The sequence below is a fragment of the Odocoileus virginianus genome, chromosome 11, assembly GCF_023699985.2.
Source record: "Odocoileus virginianus isolate 20LAN1187 ecotype Illinois chromosome 11, Ovbor_1.2, whole genome shotgun sequence".
NCBI lineage: Eukaryota > Metazoa > Chordata > Mammalia > Artiodactyla > Cervidae > Odocoileus > Odocoileus virginianus.
In genome coordinates, this window is record NC_069684.1 from 23,352,518 (window position 1) to 23,373,836 (window position 21,319).

Below are 21,319 nucleotides of genomic sequence, written 5' to 3' on the forward strand. Positions count from 1 at the left end.
CCTCCAGGGACCAGGTAGGTGTCAGGACCGGGGTGAAGCCAGCAGAGTGGGACTGGGGTACAGGTTAGGGGAACATCGGTCCTTCTAATGCTCCAACAGATATGGGAGGTTAGTGTAGCCCAATTTTAGGACTCACTAAAGAATGAGAATTGTATATGAAATCAGAGGAGGAAAAAATAAAGTAAAATAGAAGTGCCTAAGGGTTGGATACAGCTCCTGGACTGTCAGTGAGCACTCTAAGGAATTTTATGCCTTTAGGTCCCCAGCACTGAAGGTCATGTGTGACGCATTGCACTTCTCTTATATTTCTGGTCCTACTAAAATGTGAGCCTCTTAGGGTCACAGGAGGTGTCTTAGTTCATCAAGGGTGTGTCCACAGAGTGTGGCACACATGCCAGGCTTTCAAATGCTTGACAGGTGAATGATTGGTGAATACCCCTTCATCCTAGAAGAGAGGGTCCAGAGACTGAAGTCCTCAGCATCTGGAGAATGGCAGTTCTAGAGCATAACATTTACAGCAGGGTCTTCTGCACTTTAGTAGCTCCATTATTGTTCAGTTGCTCAGTCATGTCCAGCTCTTTGTGACCCCATGAACTACAAGTTTTATCCATTCACAGGAAAAGTGATCAAACTGCACACCAGACTTCCCTGTCCTTCACCATCTCCTGGAGTTTGCTCAAAATCACGTCCATTGAGTCCGTGATGCCATCCAATGATCTCATCCTCTGTTGCCCCCTTTCCCTCTCACCCTCAGTTTTTCCCAGCATCAGGATCTTTTCCAGTGAGTCAGCTCTTCTCATCAGGTGGCCAAAGTACTGGAACATCAGCTTCAGCATCAGTCCTTCCAATGAATATTCAGGGTTGATTACCTTTAGGGTTGACTGGTTTGATCTCCTTGAAGTCCAAAGGACTCTCAAGAGTCTTCTCCAGCAACACAGTTCAAAAGCATCAGTTCTTCAGTGATCAGCCTTTTTATGGTCCAGCTCTCACATCCATACATAACTACATGTCGTCTGGCTAACATGGAGCGGTTGGAGGGTATGTCCCTGCTAGTCAGGGCCTGACAAAACGTGCTCCATTGGAGAAGGGTGTGACAAACCACTTCAGTATTATTGCCTCAAGAACCCCATGAATACAGTGAAAAGTAGCTCCATGGCCTTGGGCAAATTAGTCTCTGATAGCCTCAGTTTCCTTATCTGTATAATGGGGATTTAAAAGACTCACCTCCTGCATTCTTGAATGAGGTCATGTCTGTTGAGCCTTGATTACACACAGAGTTGGACATTTAGTAAGAACACAACCAATGGTGGTTTTGGATTCAACAGATCATTCCCTGTTCCTGTGAAAGGTGATAAGACATTATGCCAACCCTCTGTTTTTGAGGCTTTGGCCTCTGAGGTCTCTGTGTTAAAAGAGGATAGTCAAAGGAAAACAAGTGAGCATTCTAGCTGAAATGAAGAGGAGAAAGTTGATCATGATGGACAAGACAAGGTAGCCCGAAGAAACTAGATCCTGGATGTCAGGAGGGCTGAGAAAGGGGTGGCAGCTGAGAATGAATGGAAATAAAATTAATGAGAGAGCAGGGGAAAGGCAAATGAGTCTGCCATGATTCCTAGGATTGGCTAACTCACTTCTTAAACCAGTTCACAGTAAAAGTGATCAAACCCTGCAAAACCTATGAATTCTGTAATGAATGGCTGTTTTTACCTTTCACACAATGAGTAGTATAATAAATAGATGGCTATATGGTTTTCAAGGCAAGTTTAAGACATCCACTATGTGAAGTGTACTTGGGCAACATGCTCTACACACATTGTCTTTATACATATCATTCATTCACTCACTCATTCATTCATTCATCCATTCAACAAATACTGCCAGCCCACTTTCTGCCAGGCACTCTGTGGGGTATAAGGAATAAAAAAATATAGTACAGTGGAAAAAACACCTCACCTTCTGAGAAATGTGCTAATAGCTAATGTCTGTGTTTACAGAAGAGAAAACTAAACTCAAAGTGCTTAAGTGGATGTTGCCCAGACTCCAAGCCGGTGTTAGTGAAGGAGGCAAAAGTCCTGACTGCATTGTTTTTTGGTTGAGGAGAAGAAAACTCAAGTTTCTTTGATGATCTAGGGACATAAATATGAGGAAGTTTATAACTTGCTAACAGGCTGGGGATATTATATACAATCATATTTAGCACTATTGGAATTTTCAGAGTATCAGAGAGACACGATTTTTAGTGTTTGTTCCTAAGAGTGACTGAAAATGACTAATTATTGTCAGAGTCTATGACATGCATCCTTGGGAGACAATGTAATTAAGGAAGGGAACAGAGAAAGGAAAGGAAGAGAGAGGGAGAAAGAGTAAAGGAGAATAAAGTGGCTAGAGATTTTAGGCCATCCATAACAGAAAGTCAAAGAAAGCCCAGATGAAAACGCTTTTAAACTCTTTTCATTGTCCTTAAATTACTATCTAACTATTTTCCTCGCATCATCTTTGAGTAGAGAAAAGGTGTCTTTTTCCTCTGCTGTATTTCCTAGCATGGCTTAATTAATACTTGATTGATTGAAAGATCGACTCATTTGAACCTGGAGTGAAATGGAGCTTTTTAATTTTCTTTTCTGCTGAACCTGAAATAGAGCATATAGTAATTAGGGAAGGATCCCTTGTTATCAGAAAGTCACAGCCACGATGAGCAATTTGTAACCGAGCAAAAGGAAGGTAGATGATTATTTGGGACCTGATAAAGCATACTCCCCACTCCCTACTGCTTTCAGTGATATGGGAGTTTCTTGATCATTATTTCCTCCTTGAAAGAGTTTCTTGGCTAGGGATCTGTCTGGACAGTGGGCTAAATGGTGGGTAACTGTCATCAGAGTCTGACCACAGATGTGACTGATGGCCTCTTTTCTATGCCTTTCATTACCCTGGCTCTCTCCCCCAAAACCTGGATTGACTAATTTACATTTTTTTTAAAGATCTCTTGAGTTAATCAGCATTTCATTTATTCATTCATTCATTCAAAGACATGTTCAACTCTGGGCATCTAAACAGAATAAAACAGGCAAGGACCCAGTTCTCACTGACTTATTTAGCAGAGCAGGCAGGCAGTCTATAAATGCATACGCCACAGTGACAAGAGCAATGCCTGTGAACGAGAAATTTCAGAGTAGGAAGAACTACTAGGGCTGTAAGACAGGATGGTGTGGTAGAGATTCACCGGGGGCTTGGCTTCTCAGATGACTTGGTTAAGCAAGGCTTCCTGTTGAGCTAACATCTGAGGTTACAGTAAGTAGAAATGCCTTTGTGTGGAGCTTCTGCATGTTATGAAGTGGTCGAGCACGCTAAGATCTCAGAGAAGATGTACTGAAGGGATTAACAAGTTCCGGCAGGGTGGACAACTCTGAAGTAGGTGTGTCCAGGGCATGGTGAGTGAGGAGGGGAGTACAGGACAAGATTAGAGACGGAGGCAAGGCCAGCTGATGGAGGCATGTCTGGGGTACGGCAAGGAGTTTTGATTTGACTCCACAGGCATTGGGAAGCCGTGGTGGGTGGGGGCAACGTGATCTGGCTCATGTGGGGAGAAGAGGCCATAAACAGGGAAGAGTAGAACCAGAGAGAATAGTTAGGAAGCTGAGCAGTAATCCCGGTGAGGGGTGATGGTGACCTAGCCACGATGTGGTGAGACGTGGACACATATGGGATATATTTTAGAGAGAGAGGCCATGGGAGTGCTGAGGGGTGGGAATGCTGTTAAGTCAGGGGGCGTACATGAGTCTCCTGGGCCTACTGTGATGAAGCACCACAGGCTGGGCACTTTAAACAACCCAAGTGAGTTGCCTCACAGTTCTGGGGGCTAGAAATCTGAGATCAAGGTATTGGGAGGGCTGGGTCCTTCTGAAAGCCATGAAGAGAGGATCTGTTCCAGGCCCCTCTCCTTGGCTTGTCAATGGCCATCTTCTCTCAGTGTTCCTTCATGCTGTCTTCCCTCTGTGCAAGTTGACCTCTGTGTCCAAATTTCCCCTTTTCATAAGGAAACCAGTCATATTGGATTATAGACCCGATTTATGCCAGTATGATTCATCTTAACTAATTTATTGATATATCTCCAAAAATGCTGTGTCCAGTTAAGGTCATATTTTGAAATAGTGGTTAGGTCTTCAACATAGGCATATACTATATATGTATGTGTGTGTGTATAATTTTTTGTGCTGTTCTGTCTTTTAATTTTTCAAAGAAGACAAGTAATTACAATATAGTCAGACAAGGGCTGTGATGGTAGATTATTGGAGTAGTAGGTAGTGGAGTCTGGAAGGACAAGGAGTTCCCCTGTGAATGTACCGAGGGGAGAGGTGAGAAGCCATGCCAGGCAGGTGGATCAGAGCATGTGGCAGCGCGAGACAGCAGGATGCTTGGGAGAACCTGAGGGCATGTGGCAATGGGGGTGGTGGGGGAGACGAGGCTGGGATGGGAGCAGGAACCACCAGCTCACAAGCGCTTCATTCCCCTTGCTAAGGAGTCAGGATGATGGTACAAGTGACGAAGAGCCAAAGGCGGACTGAGCAGGGGGGCATGACCCCATTCTGATTTTAGGAGATGAACTGAAGAAAGGAAAAACTAGAGACTGGTCTGAGGGCTCAGACAAATGCAATGACAAGGCGGGTGAAGAGGAGGGCGCCTCTGCTCCTCCGGATCCTTCCTCTGCTCCTCCACCCTCTGCCTTCTATGCTCATGCCGCCAGAACTCCCTGGTCACTTTTGGTGCTCCCAGGCTAGACTGTGCCAACTCCCTCCTAGACTGTGCCAAGCTCTTCCCCATGTCCGGGCCTTCACCCTGCTCTTCCCACCTGTGCACAGGTAGACCCCCGTCATCCCTCAGACCTCAGCTCAAAGTCACCTCCTCAGAGGCCATGCTGACTGTGTCCTTTATAGCATCCGTGTTTGTGTACCTGTTTACTGTCCACCTTCTCCCTGTGGAAAACAAGTCGCTTTACCATATCTGCATCACTCCTAACTACATCCGCGTGCAGTGCCTAGGGCAGCATTGACACGTACCAGGAATGCAGAAGGAAGAAGGTGGGGGCAACAGAAAGACAGTCTGGTTTGGGGGGAGGACAGAGGCTCATGTCACACTCTGCCCAGGGATATGAGGTCCCCAGAGATGGTATCCCCATCCTCATATTCTGTATTTTAATTCTGCATTGATTGCTTTGAAAAAGAATGATGAATGGAATGGAGTTAAGAGCCCCCTTACTACAGGAAATCTAGAGGAAGAAGGAGAAAATGCCTTTTAAAGGAGAGCTCAAGAAGGGTGGCACCCAGGCAAGTAGAGATTGGGTATGGGGCTCACACACTCCCCCATGAAAGGGGAGCTTTCAAATAATAACACAGTCAGAGGACATAACAGGACTTCCCTGGTGGCTTGGTGGTAGAGAATCTACCAGCCAATGCAGGAGATGTGGATTTCATCTCTGGGTCAGGAAGATCCCCTAGAGAAGGAAATGGCAACCCACTCCTGTATTCTTGCCTGGAGAATCCCAGGGACAGAGAATCCTGGTGGGCTACAGTCACTGGCGTTGCAAAGGAGTCAAACACAACTTAGTGACTAAACAACAACAATAGCAACAAAGAATCAAAGTCATGGCTCCAGAACCACTCCACACTCTAAAAAGACAAACAAAATGAGCATCAGCTGAGGAGTCAGGGGTGTTTCTTTGGCTGGCCTATTCATTCGGGGTCAGATAATAAGGGCACTCATGTCTGTTGCCAGGCGTGGTACCAAGAGGTTTTACATTTACTGACTCACTTGTTTTCACAACAGCCTATTATTATCAGCTTCATTTTACTATGAAGAAAGTGAGCCCCAGAGAGAAGCTGAGGAACCTGCCCAATGGGATAGACAGTGAGTAGCAGTCAGGATTCCAACTGAGGCTACTTGGTCCCATAACCTGCACTCTGGAGCACTTAGCTAAACCCCTCTTGGGTGGAAGCTGCACTACAAGAGAACTGTTAAATGGATCACATATTTGTTATAATCATTACCAATGTTAGCTTTCTGTCACCCGTATGAGTCAGGATGGGTTCATTGCTATAGCAAATAATTCTTAAATCTCGGTGGCTTCCCCGCACACAGGTTTCTTTCTCTTCCACTGTTCGCTGTAGTCAGCAAGGTGCCCTGCTAGGAGCATTCAGGAACATCTCCTGCCTCTGCTGTCCCAGGGGCCCTGGAGTCCTTCCCTGGGCCCTGTGCGTTGGCCAGCCAGTGAGCAAGCGGAGAGATACTGTGAAGCACCTCAAGAGAGATTTCAGGACCCAGGTCCACACTCTCCTGTCCAGAACTCAGTCACACATCCCCAGAGGTGTCAGGGGGCTGAGAGGCATAGGCTGTCCTGAGCCCAGGATGAGGACATGATGTCCGTCTTGTCAACTGCTGTCTCAGTCTTACCTGTAAGGACCTCTATACGGGATACCTGACTGGTGTGGGGGGGGTCATCCTGGGAGTCAGAAGACATTGGTTCTGGTCCTGACCTTACCAATTGTCAACTGTCTGACCTCCAGCAAGACACAGCCTCTTCTAGCCCAGATTCCTCATCACTAAAGTGAAGGAACTCAACCACATGACCCATCTCTGGATTCTTCCAACTCAGGATGTCTATCTGACAAAGCATCACTTCATTATTTTTAATAACCATAGTGCCTTAATCATTTCTGTATTGATGACCTATTTGTGCTTTTGTTCAAAATTGCGACCATAACATTGATTCTGAATGAAAATACTATCAATTTTCCTCTAATACTCAATATCCATTTCCACACCATATATGCATACTCTGCAGGGTGGAGGAAGAGGCTCCAACCTGGACTAGTTACTTAAAGCAATTAATTAAATAGGGGGAAATACAGATCTCTATTTCATCATGCCTTGAGCCAGGTTTAAGTCATAAAGTCACATTCCACTAGCAGATTATTTTCTGGGATCTGACACATTTTGTACAAAACAGTACTTACATCTATTAGAGGGCATCTGAGCATGCCAGGTTAGCAAGGTGAGAACCGTGAAGAAAATATATACCCAGAGCGGCAGAGCTAATAACTGCTGACTGAGATTCTAGCCGTGCCCTCGCTACCAGAGAGCCTTGGTTTTTGAAGTGTGTGATGTTGTCATAACCAAAGGGATTCTACAAGGACTGCAGGGTGGATGTGAGAGCTGGGCAAGGTTTGGGCAGGCAGGGTGCAGAGCCCTGGGGCTGAATAAGATGCTTTACACCCCCAGGAGAGATGGTGAGAGTCTTAGAGCCTGTTGGATGGGATTCCTATTTTAGAAAAAAATATACATATATAGCAGAGTTGGATACCAGAGAGGAGACTAGGGTTAGAAGATGAGGAGCAGAGCACAGCCCAGAGACAGTCCTCATGTTCCTCGGCCTGACAGTTCCGCTACTGCGTCAGCTGAAGAACGCCCAAGTCAGGCCACGTGTCCCGCCCGCCATCACCACCCTCAGCCTCGTCCGGGTGTCATTTCCCCTGATCAGTTATAATCCTCTCCTCCTGCTCCCATTCTCGGCAATCTGTTCTCTCACCCCATTGACAGTGTTCTTTCTAAAACATGGGTCTAGCCTATTCCCTCCTTGCTTGAAACTCCATGGCCCTTTCGCACACACCAGCCACTGACGCGGCTTAGCCAGCCCAACAGGTGCAGGGCCACCTGGCTCAAGGGCTTCCCATCCACCCCCCATCACCCTCCGCACACACTGCTGCTACATCCAGCCACACTGTCCTTTCAGGTCATTTTCAGGAAAAGCAACGGGTCCAATTGTTCATCTGCAAAAACAAAGCACAGTGAACACATTATTTCCTGTGTTTCCAGACTCTGGGGAAGGGGGAACACTATCGAGTGTTAACAATTGAACTCATTGCTTGAAATTTAGAGGCACTTCATCTGAAAAGGTATTGGAGAGTTGAAGATACACACACCACACATATTACTTGAAAGTGCTTTAGATAAGTTTAGTGTAAGTTTTGAGACTTCTCAGACACCTTGACCACATGATTGTTGTGGTTTTCTTGTCACTTAGACCTTAGCAAAGCCATCCTTGCTCAGCGCCTGCCCCAGCCTCCCTGATGGGCATCACTCATTTTCTCAGCATCCCAGACTTCTCCTTTGCAGCACTTTCTATGTTACACTTGCACACCAGTCTTCGGGCTTCTTTGCTTCCCGCATTGGACTTTGAGCATGAGAGGGACAAGGACTGATCCTGCCTATTTCCTGGATACCCAGGACTCAACCCAGTTCCTGGCATGTAGCAGGCGCTGCCTAAGTAGTCACAGAAGGGAGGGGTAGATGCCGTCCTGACTGTCATTTCCTTTGCATCTCTTTCCCTCAATCCCATCCAGGCCAGCAGGCTTACTCCTTCCCCAGCACTTCTCTCATGCCTTGACACAGAGCTTGACCACAGGGCTCATCACAGTATGCTTCTGCTATTTCTGTTTCTCCTCCTTACAAGACAGGAAGGAGCTCAGGGTCTGAGTGCACAGGGTCAGACACAGTGGGTGTTCCGTGAATGTCTATTACATTGAACTATGACCTCAAAAATCACTAAGGACAGTGACTACAGCCAGAAAATTAAAAGATGCTTGCTCCTTGGAAGAAAAGCTATGACCAACCTAGACAGCATATTCAAAAGCAGACATCACTTTACCAACAAAGGTCTGTCTAGTCAAAGCTATGGTTTTTCCAGTGGTCATGTATGGATGTGAGAGTTGGACTATAAAGAAAACTGAGTGCCGAAGAATTGATATTTTTGAACTGTGGTGTTGAAGACTCTTGAGAGTCCCTTGGACAGCAAGGAGATCCAACCAGTCCATCCTCAAGGATATCAACCCTGAATGTTCATTGGAAGGACTGATGCTGAAGCTGAAACTCCAATACTTTGGCCACCTGATGGGAAGGGCTGATTCACTGGAAAAGACCCTGATGCTGGGAAAGATTGAGGGCAAGAGGAGAAGGCAGCGACAGAGGATAAGATGGTTGGATGGCATCACTGACTCAATGGACATGAGCAAACTCAGGGAGAGAGTGAAGGACACGGAAGCCTGGCTTGCTGCAGTCCATGGGGTTGCAAAGAGTCGGACGTGACTTGGTGAATGAACAACAATAACGACCTCTAGGAAAGCAGCTCTGGCCCAGATGCCCTGACTACACAAGAGCAAGAAGTGACACCCAAAGAGGCTGCCCACAGCAGGCCTCAGGTCTGCTGCATATGAGGATGAACCTCTTCCCCACCTCTCCTTGCCCATGATCCATCCATTCTCTCATTCAGCATATAGCTCCTGAGAGTATAGAAAAGGGTCATCAGCTCAGCCTGCTCATTCAGCAGTTTTTGAACCTGATAACTGTCCAGAAACACTTGGGTTGTTTGTTATAAACAAATTTCTGGGCGTTTCCTAGACCTACTTACTGAATCAGAGTCTCCAGGAGTGTAATTCGGGCAGTTGCATCTTTAACTCCCTTGATGATTCTCAGCCAGCCATCATGGCCAGAGTCAGAGACTGGAGAGGAGACTAGGGCTGCCCTCCTGAGATCCTGCTGTCTCCTGAGATCCATGGGTTAGGACATAACGCAAACACAATGATCACTGCAACACAAAGTATGGGTTCAATGGAACATGCGAGGAAAGGCCCAAGGCAAGGTCTCTGCCCCTGTGCCCCCAAGTTACAATGATGAGATGGCTCACACACATACTCAGGAGTCTGCAGCTGCAGCAGCGGAATCTTTTAAGGTTCTGAGACAGACCTGACCCTCCTGCTTTACCCTACCTGTTATAAGAAGGCCAATGGAAAGCACTCTGGAGAAGGTCTCAGGGATTTTAGTTGGATGCTGTTATGATCCTTATCATTAACATTTCTAGAAAGCATTTGCTACCCAACAGACCCTATTCTCCAGCTTTACAAGTATTATTTCACCTAACAGAAATAACAAGAGGCTGGTGCAAAGGAGAATGCCCTGCCCCTTTCTTGGAGAGTTCCAGAAGAAACAGAAGTCTGTGGGCCAGCCTTGGACATGACTCTGGAGCAGCTCTTGGATGGCAGGGATGGACCAGTCATCCCTGTGGCAGGAGCCATCCCTGTACATTTCCAGGGGTTCCAAAGTCTGAGGAGGGGCTGGGGCCTGCAGGGGACTAGGTGCTCTCCCCGGGCCTCATTTTATGAGCTCAACAGTCCTCCAGACACTACCAGATGTTCCCCAATGACCATTCTCCATTCCTGTTGCTGAAAGCCAGAGTCTAGAATTACAGCCACGGAACTGCTGATCAGCCCTAAGCAGGGAGGTCGCTGTGACGCCGTTTTCATTTGAATGGAGTAGGGGTCCATGGTTCTTTGGCCATGAAGATTGGGCTAGAGGTGAGAGACGGGGAAGAAAAATCTCAAGGCTAGAATTAGTCCATTGTTATCTGGAGTTCACTCACTACTTTGTAGATTATGTTTCATAGTGTTGTACAGTTTACAAAATGCATTAAACACATTGAGCTCTTAATCTTCACAACCTCATTACAAGGGAAGCTTATTAACTGCATTTTGTAGCTAGTGTTTGGTAACTGGCCAAGGTCACAAGAGTTAACCCAGGACTCAAACCCCCAGGTCTTCTGGCTCCAGGATCTCTGTTCTCCATCAATACCTCACATGAAGGCAGACAGAAGCTTGTGGGAAGAATGAATGAATGACTCTCTCCCAGCTAAATACTAAGGAGGATATAGAGATGAATACTACTTGGTTTCAGGAAAACTGAAAGGAACTTCTCCCCTCTTCTCTCTCCTCACACCCACCCCCACAACCACAATCAAGTTTGGTTAGCACTTATTGTCGGTTTTACAAGAAGAGATGAATTATTTTTCAGTGTCAGCAACACTTGAGAGCTGACAAAAGGATGGGGTCTCCCAGAGGGCATTTCTAGGCCGAAGTGTGGCTCCTTTTGCAAAAACATTCCACAGAAGCTCTGACTTTTTAATTCATACCACCAAGGAGATATTTGATTGTTTCCTGGAAATGCTAATAATGCAAAGCTCATAAATACTAATGAAATGCTATAGATTAGCAGAGTTCAGCAAGTAACCTGGGGGGCGGGGGTTGCCTAGAAGAGAATTCTTAGGTTAAAAAATATAAAGAATACCTTTTAATCGAATGTTCCTCAGACAGGGTTCCCAAGTGTTAATGAATATTCTCTTTGGCCATATGGAGAGTAGACTCAAATAAGTACCTTTAGGAATCCAGAAGCTAATTATTGACTTTGCTTTTGCTTGAAAAGAAATCTGTTTATTCACATGGCTATTTCAGGTTCCATGGGATGGATGAGTTTGAGCCACAGTTGGGAGGGGTGGGAGGGCCTGGAATGTTGAAATAAAGACATAATTCAAAGGCATGCTTTTATTTCATCCAACTAAGCAACCTAAACTGGAATCTGCTGCTGCTTCTTGTCTATTGACATGATCCCTTGATGACAGTGAGTCCCGTGAAATGTATGAGGCTCCATGATATCAAAAACTATCTCTTTGTCATTCACTCCTGAATCCTCAATACCAAACAGTTTGTGGTACCTATCAGGTGCTCAATAAATGTTTGCTAAATGGCTGAAGTGCGCTCTTAAAACATCTTCCCGAGCTTTCCAGACCCTCCTATATTTCCCTGAAGGGCAGCTGTGATCACAACATCTTCCTATTGTGTGCTCAGTGACGTCTGACTCTTTGTGACTGCAAGAGCCGTAGCCCACCAGGGCTGGGATTCTGGCTGAAGCCCGCCAGGGCTCTGACCGTGGGATTCTCCAGGCAAGAATACTGGAGTGGGTTGCCATTTCCTTCTCCAGGGGTTCTTCCCAACCCAGAGATCGAACTGGTATCTCTTGCATCTCCTAAAATTGGCAGGAGGGTTCTTTACCACTGGCGTCACCTGGGAAGCCCATTATAGAGCCCCTCCCCGCAAAGAAACACACCCTGTGAAGGTCCTCTCTAACCTGGCCACAGCCTACAGTCCTTCACTCTCCCACCCTGAGTTCCAAGCTCATCAGAAGGTCCCCTAGTCTCCTACTGATGTTCCAGAAGTTTCTCTGCCTGGGATCTTGACATCTTTTTCTCACGTCTGTCAAGAGCCTACTTGTCTCTCAAGGGCAAGTAGCTCAACTTTCACGAATACTGTCCTACTATCCTCCAGGAGCTCCAAGACCTTCTCTCTCCAACCGAACCCAGAGTGCGCCCTGATTCACAGAGGCTCCCCACAGAGATCAGCACAGGAGAGCTTGTCAGTAAGTGTGGTCTGCTACCGTCTAATTTGAATCACAGAAACACAGTGCAAGGAGCCTTTGGTTCTCAAAACCGTATGTGCAGGAAGGATCAGCTTAGAGAAAGGCACCCAAAGTCTTCCTACGACAGAAGAGAAAAATCCCTCTGGGCCAAAAAAACAGGGCCATACACGGCTGAGGTCAAAGCAAAGATTATGGCAAAAGGAGGAGAATCCAGAGGGGTGTGAGGAGGAATAGGTGGGGGGCTGGCCCCGCTGAGGGGCCTGGGGAGGCCGAGCGTGGTTTTCCTCTCTAAAGAACCTGGGCAGTTGTTGGCGTGTGGGCAAATCCACGGCATGTGATGTTTCAGATGCTGGAGGGGCTCAGGCAAAGCCTGCAGCGAGGACACATAACTTCTCAGGGTGCTCATCTTTGTCTCACGTTGAGTTTAAGTTCAGATGCCAGTATGCTTTCTATAAACCTCCCCTTGGGCAGGACTGGATTTTTATCGTGTGTATCTTCATGCATCTGTGAGGTATCTGACAATGGGAAATAAATCTCTTTGTAGTCTCTTTCTACAGCAGACTGGGATAAATGTTTCAGTCGATCTGGGGGATGGCAGAGGATTCTATAAACCCTGGGCTACTTGCCAAAAATGGGTTAATTCCACATGAAGAAATCGGAGGCCCAGAGCAACACTATGAATGGCTCAGCCCTTGGGGATCTGGAGCCAAGCTTCCCAGAATCCTCAGGGCCAGCTCTGCTACTCACACACTGTGTGACCTGTGCCTGCATCTCTTTGGCTGTAGGATGGGAAGAATAACTGTACCTATTGCATAAGCTTGTGATAAAGTCCAAATGAGTCGACAGGTGCAAGGTACTTAGAACAGTGCCCAGCATGTAATAAGTGCCATCTTTTAAAAAATAATTATTTAATATGTATTTATTTACTCGGCTGTATCAGGTCTTATTGCACCATATGGGATCTTTCGTTGTGGTGCGTGGACTCCAGAGTGTGTGGACTCTGGAGTGCATGGATTTTGTTGCCCTGCAGCATATGGTATCTTAAGGTTCCCAGACCAGGGATTAAAGTCATGTCCCCTGCATTGCAAGATGGATTCTTAACCACTGGACCACCAGGGGAGTCCCAAGAGTGCCACCTTATAGCATGATGTCAGGCTCCTTGGGCCCAATGGCACAGAGGCAGGTGCCAATTTATATGACTACATAAACTGTATAAATGATGTTATGAAGGGGTGGGGCCACATGCCTGCAGACCAGGATGGAGATCCTGGGTGGGGCTTGGATGGACACGTGGGCACTGGGTATCTGGGACACCAAGAGTACATGTTATCCAAGGAATTAGACCTCCAAGCACAACTGCTGGGACAGCGTGTGTAACATACCACCCAGATGTGTAACACACACACTTATGCTCCAGTGCAGGACAACCCAATGAAGCCTGAATTTCAGAATGACTCTGGACCTAGGCCCCCCCAGTGCATCCCTCCACTCACGATGCACCATCCTGTTCCTCACTTAAAAGATATAATTCACATGAAGGCGGCTTAGTAAAATATAAAGTAACGTTACTATCCTTAGTTTTTCTGCTTGCCCGGCAGCCTTGGGAGAGTGCTGGACCCATTGTTCAGAGGTCTGGGTGTTCATCACAGCTTTGTGTGTGATAAGAAACACACATGTGATTCTGTGTCACCTCACAGACAGGTCACCTCACCACTCTAGGCCTCAGATTCTGCATCTTTAAATGAGACAGCTGGTCAGGATGATTTCTAAGCTCTCCAGCCTGAAAATCAATGACTTTTCAATCTTTGGCTCCTGAACAATGTTTAATGCCAAGAGGTCTCTTAAATTCCTTTGACTCATGCCTGTCCTCTGAGTCTTGTTTAGACCCAAGAACCTGTGGATTCCAGAACTGAAGGCTCCTCTAAGATCTTACACTTGGGAGCTGAGGCCTGAGATACATGTGGTGAGTTGGAGAAGGTACTATAGGAAGAGGGATCACTCTGGACAAGCAAGCAGAACTGTTCAGCTGCAAACTTGGGCTCAGGATAAGAGGAGAGAGGCAGCCAGGGACCCCCTCCCAGTTTCCAGGCACCATCACTGATCAGCCTGCAAAACTCTTTTCACCGCAAAGAGAGGGAACAGGCCAGGGAGGAGACGGGAATACTTGGTTGGGGGACAGGGAGAAGAGACAAGGGTAATGAGGGAGAGAAAGGTAGAAACAGAAAGACCTGGTTTCTCACCCACAGCACGATAAGTCCTTGCCAGGTCTGAAAGTGGAATGTAAGGAGGGAGGAGTCACGGGGCCAGGAAGAAAGCATGAAAGAAAAGCAGGAGTGAAACAGGATGAGGACTGATGACCTCTTAGCCTGGGGAGGTCCAGGGCCCCCATGACAGCTAGCAAGACTTGGACATTCTATCTTGTGCTTAAGCTTTCATTAGTGTTAAAAATGACAAGTTGTGTTCATGAAAGGTCAGATATGGAGCTGTCCTGTGAGGAGTGTGTGTTCATCATTTATCAGGTAGGCTGAAATGAAGAAAGGTGGAGAACTACTCCTGTAGAGGGTCCGGAGAGCCAACCCCCTAACCAGAACACTGTGGGATGCACACACTGATTTATCTAACCATCATGGAGGACTACCTATGTGCCAGGTCTGACATCTTATTAACTGTCATATCCTAAGCCCCATATAGTGTGTACATAGTGAGAATTAGTTAATATATAACTGACTAAATGCATGCATTTATCTTGTTTATTGAGTCTCAATACAATTTCAGTGAACTCTGGAACTCTTTGATTTCCTTCCATTTCCTGAGCCTAAAATCAATGATGTTATTAAAAATTATAGACCGTCCCCTCCTCATCTCTCTTAAATGATCTGCTGTTCTCTCTTTAGGTGCTATCTGTGGTCTATCCAAACCCAGAGCTGGAAGAGAACTAAGTTCGAAGTGGACAAGCCTGCATCTTCTCACATCCTGCCCTTGTGGGTGAGCTAAGGGGCTTCTCTGGCCCAGTCTAGCCAGGCATCATGGAGAAAATCAGCATGTTCTTCAGCGCCATCTGGGACATCATCTCCACCAAACACCAGGAGGGCCTCTTCAACAGCATCTGCCTAGGTATCCTCCTGGGTCTGCCCCTCCTGGTGATCATCACCTTCCTCTTCATCTGCTGTCACTGCTGCTGGAACCGGCCAGCTGAACATGGCCAACAGCCAGAGCAAACCAAGGGGAAGAAGAAGAAAAAGAAGAAGGCAGCTGAAGAAGACCTCTGGATCTCTGCCCAGCCCAAGCTTCTCCAGATGGAAAAGAGGCCATCCCTGCCTGTCTAGCTAGGCAGAGGGCAGCGGTGTCCTTCCTTGGGAGCTCAACTGCCTTCTAACCACACCCAATGTGGGGAGCAGAAATCCCTGCAGTGATGTGCTCATGTTCACAGAAGAACTACCCAACTAAGGAGCAACCCTCAGACTGAGTGTCCCTCGGGGCAGGCCTTCCCAGGGAGCACGTGGACAAGTCTTGGGTGCTTTCTCAGCATCTGTGTGTCCAATAGCAATGCTCTTTACTGCAGACTCAGGCATGCCTTCCACCCATCTCTGGCACATTCCGTATGCAAAAGCACAAGGAACATTTATTCATACTTCTTGACAGATCTCCCAAATGCACACATGCACAACACCACAGGTACCCAGGCAAGTATATTCTGTTCATCAACTGGTCACTGAATGTCTACTTTGCACAAGTCCCTAAATGAGGCAGTTCATTGTCTGCTCTTGGAAAAACATCTCATAGGAAGGCCTGGCAGATCCAGGCCCACATGCACAATTATATAACAAGAGAAGCCTATGTGCTGTCAATGCCATACACCACTCAGGTTAGAGATGAATGCTCTTCTGTTCCTGTCCCTACATAACCTTTTACTGGAAATCTTCATATCTGGACATTTCAGCCATCTGGTATACCCCCATTCCCATATATTGATACAGACATGCCAAGTTCCTGTGCTTCTGGCCTCTCACCTGGGAGGAAAAGTTGAAAAATCAAAAGCTATCATCTTACAACCCATCACCACTGATGGGTGTTTAATGGCATCCAAGACTTCTCTTTGAGATGCTACCCCCAGCAAGCCTTCCTTCTCCAAGCAAGAACAAATGGCTTCTGGCCATCTTCATGGCCAGGTTTATGCCGTCCACTTCAGTGGACTGCCATTGTGCACCTGTGCAATGTATGTTTCACAGATGGAAATGGGATGCTACCCCTGAGCTAGGGTTCTCCTATGAACCCAGAGGCTTTCAGCAGGGAAGGAATTAAGACAATCACTGGTACAGTCTCGCAGAAGGCACACTGGAAACAATTACATAAGGGTATCGTGGAGGCATGGCATGTTGCAGACGTGGTGCAGAAGTTACAGAGTTTAAATGAAAGTAGGACGAAGCTATTGAGAGATTTATTAATATTTATCTTGAAGCTCAGGCTAGTGCCCTGCACACAGTCGGTACTCACAACTGTCTGTGGATGCTGTCAGATATGTGATGCTATTAAGGGTAAACTTGAAATACCTCACCAAGTCCCCAAGTGACCTTCTCTTCCAAGTGAGCCCATTAATTGCTACAACAGGTGGAAGTTGGATATTGAATTCTGAATAAGGAGAATGCATGCAGGGCCAAGGTTTGGGTTGACAATTTGCCCTGAGATCCATAAGGACATGTAAGCTGGGTCCATGGTTAGCTGAGCAGAGCATCTCCCCACATTCTGGGTTGAGTTTGGGAGGCTGAATTAATCCACTCACAGGGTGAACTGTGTGGTATGTTGATTGTCTGTGACCATAGCACAAAGATGGATAATTCCCCACGTGGGAGCAGGTTGTGCTCTCAAAGTTCATTTGCACCTCTGCAGGGTAGCTCTCTTGAAATATTTTCCGACTGAAGCTGTTCTAAATGATGGTGAAATTGCAATTTCATTAATAATATAGCTAAGCTATGATATTTATAGAAGCAAAAGCTAAATTCTCTAACATTGTTTCCTGGAAAATATCCTCTGCTCACTTGGGGCAGCTGGTAGTCACCCGCCTTTCAGGCAAACTCCAGGTCTAGTCCTGTGGAGGTAAGGTGCCTGCTGGCAACTGCTGCACCAAGACCTTCTAATGGAATACCCTGTTAAACATATTGCAGGCCTGCTTTTATTTTAAAACCCGCCCTGTTCCCCCTTCTTGCCCTAAATGGGCCTAAATACCCCAGGCACTCAGGCCCCTCAGGCATAAACCTGTTTGACCAGAGAAAGAAGCACCCTCTGACGCTCTGTCCCCTTGTCCTGGAACATCTGGCCCTCCCCTACACCTCCCAGAATGACTTGCCATCTCCCCACACCTCCCACTGCCCAGCAGGCTGAGTTGCTTATTGTCTCCAACTCTCAGCAGCCCCTCAAATGGAGGACTTGGGGGGGACGGAGAGGCTGACGGCTGAAACTGGTGTCAGATACAATCTAGGAGAGCCGATCTCTGGGATCACGGAACCATACAAGTGCCATAGTTGTCATGGCAACCAGCTGCTAGTCTGAATTAAGACAGCAGTCCGTCGTCATCACCCACGACAAGGCCTCTATCTCCAGGTGCAGTGCCCACCATCTCCTATCTGAATGTATCTGCTCCACCTCCAGGTGTGAACACCCAGAAACACACTTCTCGGTTGCTTCCATAACCCAGGTTTGGAAAGCCAAATGCTTGAAAGGGGCATCTCTTCTTTCCCATCCAGCCTCCTCAACAACCTTCACTGGAGTACCCAGAACAGTGCCCAGTGAGTGAGAGGCCCTCAGACTTTGCTGAATAAGTGTGTGTGTCAAAGAAGCAAAAAGCAATTATTGGAGTCCACTGCCTTTCCTTCCCACTTCATTGTCATCCTCCTCTCCCCTGTTTTCTTCTCCCATTCCCCTCTCTGTCTCGAGGCACCACCCTGGCTCCATCCCTCTCTATCTTCACTGCTCCTTCCCACCCTCTGTCCCAGAACTACCACTGGCAGCCAGGGTTTCCTTAGGACTGGAGCCACCTTGTGGGGGTGGGGATAGGCTAACAGAGGGCAAAAGGGATGGCAAAGAGAGGCCTCCTAAACCAGCCCAGGCCTGGAGGAGGAGCCCCCATGCTCAGGACTTCTGAACAATCAGAAGAGGTCTTTCTCCCAACTGCTCAAGGGATTCGCTTTGGGTTTCTTGGGGGGCGGCGGGAGGAGGGGAAGATATAGAGAAAGGACAGTCACCTTTTCAAGAAGAATATAAATGGTCCATGTTGTATAGCATTTGTCAGTGTTTTTTTTTTTTCCTGGAAAATTTAAATGCACCAAGAGAAGATTTTATTTAAATAAAATACTTTGAAACTAAAAAGCCATGTGTAACCTCTTTACTTATGGAAATCAGTTAGTTATTTTCTTGACATTAGAGACTACCCTCTCCCAGAGTTCAACCAGAATGATGGATGGGGTGACTCCTTCTGGGACGCCAAAGGCTCAGCCATCCCCAGGCACTATCTTCCCCCTACCAGCAGAGTCAGAGGTCCGAGGACCAGGGGTGAATTCACACCCCACTGCCTGCAGGGCAGACACCTCGGAAACTAGGCACCCTCAGAGATGCCAGATGCAGAAAAACACACTCATGCTCCTTGGCAACACTTAGAGAACATTCCCATCGATGAGGTCAATCAATGTCCTCTTAAAGGTAAAGGGGGAAAATAGCAAAAACTAAGTAAAAATAGAGTCCTGAGTTAAATCTGGTGCTGGGAAGAGGAGAGATCAAAAGTTTCTACAGTAGCAACAAGGGAGATAGATAGGTAGGTATCTATAGATAGGTAGATAAATAGATCATAGTAGGTAGACTTTATACATAAAGAGACATGTGTATGAATGAATAAATGTGTATCTTTTTTTTGAGTTGGCCATAGCCTTGCATTGGTTAAGAAATGCAATGAGGACTTCCCTGGTGGTACAGTGGATAAGAATCCACTTGCTAATGCAGGGGACACAGGTTTTATCCCCGGTCCAGGAAGATTCCACATGCCAAGGAGCAACTAAGGCTATGCGCCACAACTATTGAAGTCTGCATGCCCCTACTACTGAGCCCATGTACTACAACTACTGAAGCCCACAGGCCTAGAGCCCGTGCTCCACAAAAAGAGGAGCCACTACAATGAGAGGACTGTGCACTGCAACTAGAGAGCAGCCCTTACTCTCCGTAACTAGAGAAAGCTGATGTGCAGCTACGAAGACCCAGTGCAACAAAAAATTAACACATAAGATGTGATTAACATTTTAAAAAATGTAATGAGTTAAATGCTCCTGATTCCTCCCTTGATGATGCTAAGCCATCATTAGCACAAAAACCATCTAGGGCAGCACTATCCAACAGAACTAGGAATAATGGAAATGTCCACTCCCTGCCCAATATAGTACCATTAGCGGTATACAGCTATTTAAATTAATTAAAATTAAATAAAGCTAAAGGTCCAGTAGCTGACTTACATCAGCCACATTTCAGTTGCTCAACAGCTGCCCACAGCTGGTGGCCAACATCCTGGAGAACGTGGGCCTAAAAGCTTGTAGGGGGAGCAGTCAGAAACACCAGCAAAACACCATGCTAACTGCACTTCAAGGGCCAGGGCAGGCCTGCCTTCATCTTCCCCAAGGCAGGCTGATATCCCTATGAAAAGTGAATGTGTAAGTCACTCAGTCATATCCAACTCTCTGTGGCCCCATGGACTATAGCCTGCCAGGCTCCTCTGTCCATGGGACTTTGTTGTCATTGTTCAGTCGCTCAGTTGTGTCCAACTCTTTGCGATTTTAAAATCATGGATTTTACAGGCAAGAATACTGCAGTGGGGAGCCATTCCCTTCTCCAGGGGATCTTCCCGACCCAGGGATCAAACCCAGGTCTCCCACATTGCAGGCATCAATGTGCCTGAATCTCAGATGGCAGAATCTTTACCATCTGAGCCACCAGGGGAGATATTCCTCTAGTTGCAGTCTATTCTTGGGTTTCATTCCCCATCACACATATTCTACGACCAACTGAGGACAGAGATCCTTCACTCAGCTCTCTCTTCTTTCCTCCAGGACTTTGAAAACTTTCCACCATCATGGAGGGAATGTTGCCCAGACCACATCTGGGGGAGCGGGGGGGTGGGGCGGGGGGGCGCTGCTACACCCCTGGGTGAATGCCAGAGCTCAATACCATCAGCTCCACCTGTCCAGGCTCAGCCCTGACGTTTGGGGTATGAATGGACATGTGCACAGCTCTGTGAGCATTCTCAACTCACCAGAACACTCTTCACTGGCCCCTTGCCCTCTGCCTTTAGTACAGTTCCTAAACTCAAAGTCACAGGATTACAAGACTGAAAAGAAGAATGCCTTTATCACCACTTGCAGTCTCTGCCAGAGGTTCAAAGGGATGTTTTGAAATACCTGTGACATTTCATTCAGGAATGGCCATGTATGCAGGTATCTATTAATAACTCCCTCTGGAGGCTATCTGTTCCATTTACATTTTTGACTCTAGGATGTGCCAAGCACAGCAGGTGGCCACAATATGAAGGCATTTGGAGGGGCTCACAGCCTGGCTGTGGGAACAGACAAGCAAAGAGACCATTCTGGTACAGTTGGTCACTGCTTTCAAAGAGGGAAATTTCAAAGCTCATGTCAAGTCAGGTTGGGGGCAGGGGTCACTCAGAAGCTTTCACCCGGAAGTGAGCTAACTGCAGAGGAGGAAACAGGAAAAAAAGGGCACTGTTCATATCACCTAAAACCTAAAGGTTTAGCCTGGTGAGGATCACTGTAAGTGTGGGAGGCAAGGACTGGGTTAACTCCAGCTCCCACAGTTGTGTAATATACACGCAAGACTTAATCTCCGAGTAGAATTAATGCCAGTCAGTATCTATATCAGAGGGATGAGAGGATTAAATGAGAAAATGCATACAAACCGTTTAGCACGGAGCCTGGCTTATTGTAAGTGCTCAGTAAATGTTCCTTATTATTAAGGACAGAAGGAATATCATGAGAGA

General features: G+C 46.8%; 1 protein-coding gene across 10 annotated transcripts in view; it reads left to right on the plus strand.

Annotated features, from left to right (window-relative positions):
* KIAA0040 (KIAA0040 ortholog) overlaps positions 1-18,654 on the plus strand; it is a 39,396-nt gene extending 20,742 nt beyond the window's left edge. For 2 of the 10 annotated variants that reach the window (XM_070474052.1, XM_070474053.1), the window contains exons 3-5: positions 12,201-12,291; positions 14,166-14,254; positions 15,186-15,322. In XM_070474052.1, coding sequence (XP_070330153.1) covers positions 12,201-12,291; positions 14,166-14,254; positions 15,186-15,230 — 225 coding nt within the window. In that variant the 3' untranslated portion in view covers positions 15,231-15,322. The other 8 variants (XR_011490293.1, XR_011490296.1, XM_020902294.2 and 5 more) reach the window with 6 other exon arrangements.
* Positions 18,655-21,319: the final 2,665 nt, after the last annotated feature.